The 2,292-nt window shown below is 43.3% G+C and overlaps 1 protein-coding gene across 1 annotated transcript; it reads right to left on the bottom strand.

The window, feature by feature from the left end:
- Positions 1 to 325: 325 nt before the first annotated feature.
- SMIM26 (small integral membrane protein 26) lies at positions 326 to 1,849 on the bottom strand. The gene is made up of 2 exons (XM_023731356.1): positions 1,684 to 1,849; positions 326 to 692 (listed from the first exon to the last, which is right to left on the bottom strand). The coding sequence occupies exons 1-2, from the start codon at positions 1,799 to 1,801 to the stop codon at positions 526 to 528; spliced, it is 285 nt and encodes a 94-aa protein (XP_023587124.1). The 5' UTR covers positions 1,802 to 1,849; the 3' UTR covers positions 326 to 525.
- Positions 1,850 to 2,292: the final 443 nt, after the last annotated feature.

Consider the following 2,292-nt stretch of genomic DNA (forward strand, 5'->3'; position numbering starts at 1 on the left):
AGTATCTGGGTACCTTCCACTTGTGGTATTTCTGTTATGGCAGCAAGAGGTAACTAAGACACTATGTCTGCAAAAGGAATGAGGAGTTATCTGTCGTGGTCCTAAGGAACAGACTGAATGTAGACAGTCTATTTAAGAGTTATAATCTAGTTCATGAAATATTTAGCCAGTACCCAACAGTACACAAAGGGCTGCCGTAAATTCCAAACTGAACACGGAGATTTGCTGAATCTAACCTTAAAGGGACCACAAAGATGTATCTAATAGCAACACTAAACCAAGCTTATGGAAGCTCAATGTGAATATTCACTTCCACCTTTTACTCATGTAAATACAGAAGGACACCTCTTGACATACAGGTTTAGTTTTTTTCTCAGGAAATATTTATTGCATAATATTAATGACTATATTTTACAGTAAAATTAAAGGTATACACTTCTCACAACCATAAATGGTAACCAAAGAAAGCATTTATTAAATTTACATACTAAACCACACCCCTGGTGTTCAGAATTCAGCCATCAATCATGATTCTGCACCAGGGCCACCAGTCCATGATTTCAAATAGTTGTGAATCTTCTCAGTAATTGGAACAAAATCTTCTTTATATATGACAATCGTCTCCACATAAAACCCTCTCGGGGGCTCAGGTAATTCAATTGTTGAGCCTTCCTTCTGCTCTACTTCATTGCCTTTTAAAAAAAGTGAGACATCAGAATTATTAACTTTTAACTTAGAGAGCAGCCATTAAAATTATTAGTAAGGTCCTAGAAATAAAGTAGGGCTTGCCCTCATCCCCATCACATTCCTGACACCATTTTCTTTCTTAAAAAAAAAAAGACAGAAATAGCGAAAACATGGCAAAGGCATGAAGACCAAGATAATAAACGTCCAGTGTTCACTGTTCAGCTTAAGAAATAAAACAGGACCACTACAGACATTAAATGTTTTTAAATGCTTAATGTTGGACATGCGCATTTTCAAGCTACTGACAATCTTCATCACCAAATGTCATCCTCAGTACTTTTGTTTGTTTAATATAACAGCTTTATTGAGATATACTTCACTTACACAATTCGCCCATTTAAAATGTGCAATCCAGTGGTTTTTAGTATATTCACAGTTGTACAACCATCACAAAAGCATCAACTCCCCATTTTCCCCCAACACCCTCAGCCCCTAGCAACCACTAATTTTACTGTATTTACCAGAGATCTACTAAATCTACTATAGATTTTCAGCACATTTTTGAAAGTTGAGAAGCTGCCTTTCCCACCTAGTAACTTGGCAGATTTAATATTCCTTGCCTGGTCAAAGTCCTGAATTTGTTTGCCTGCTGAATATGATCAAGGGTAGTGTTACAGAAACATCATCTTTTAAGCCATACAGGCCAGGTTCTCTGAAATTTTATCTTGAACTTTATATACAAACTCTTCAAAAGCTTGATTATGAGGAAGGCGCTAGTCAATAAATAAGATTTAGGCAAGTGGATTTAGAGGGTAGTTCCTAGCGTCCGGTCCTTTGCATATGCCCTTAGAACAAATGGCTCTCAGCAACTGTTTCAACTAGTTCTGCAGAATAAACTTGGGGCTTAAAGACACAGCGAAGCCGCGTCCATGACCGCCTGAGCACTCGCCACCGAAGGCTGCGTGTCCAGTTGCAGATCCCGCTGGAGCGCCTTACCTGGGAGTGTGCTCTTTTTCTGGCCTAAGAAAAACAAGGAGCCCAGCAGAGTCCAGGAGCCCAAGGCGTAGAGCGCAGACATTCGCCGGTACCACACTGCGGCCTGCTCCGGACCCATAGCATCGGCGGGGAAACACCTCCGTCCTCGGAGACTCAGGGCAGAAGCGTGTCTTCCGGTGAGCGCGTCACCGCCGCAAATGGGGAGCCGGCCGCAGGAGACCGCTTCCTGCACCAGCCCCGGTGCATCTTGGGACGCGTGGTCCCACTCTACACCGGGTTCGGACTCGGAGCTAGCGAGGTTGGGATTCAGCGGCTTCGGGCTTTAACTGCGGGCAGCGGTGACTGCTTGCTACGAGATGGGGGCGAGATGTCTTCTCTTAGCAGAAACTTATCACTTGCTAAAGGCATTGTAACGAATACCTTAGAAAGGCTCCAGGCGGTATTTTAAAAGGTTAATTCCATCTCCTCTTTCACCTCCGAGATTTGTGGAGATGCAGCCTATCCCTCCTCAACACATCTTCCTCGTTTTTCTTTCTGGAACCGCCTCTGCGTGAATCTTGGGCCCCCTAATAATCCCTCTAGGAGCAGGAGCCCTGGTGGTGCAGTGGT

This window comes from Trichechus manatus, unplaced genomic scaffold (genome assembly GCF_000243295.1).
Source record: "Trichechus manatus latirostris isolate Lorelei unplaced genomic scaffold, TriManLat1.0 scaffold00042, whole genome shotgun sequence".
Classification (NCBI taxonomy): Eukaryota; Metazoa; Chordata; class Mammalia; order Sirenia; family Trichechidae; genus Trichechus; species Trichechus manatus.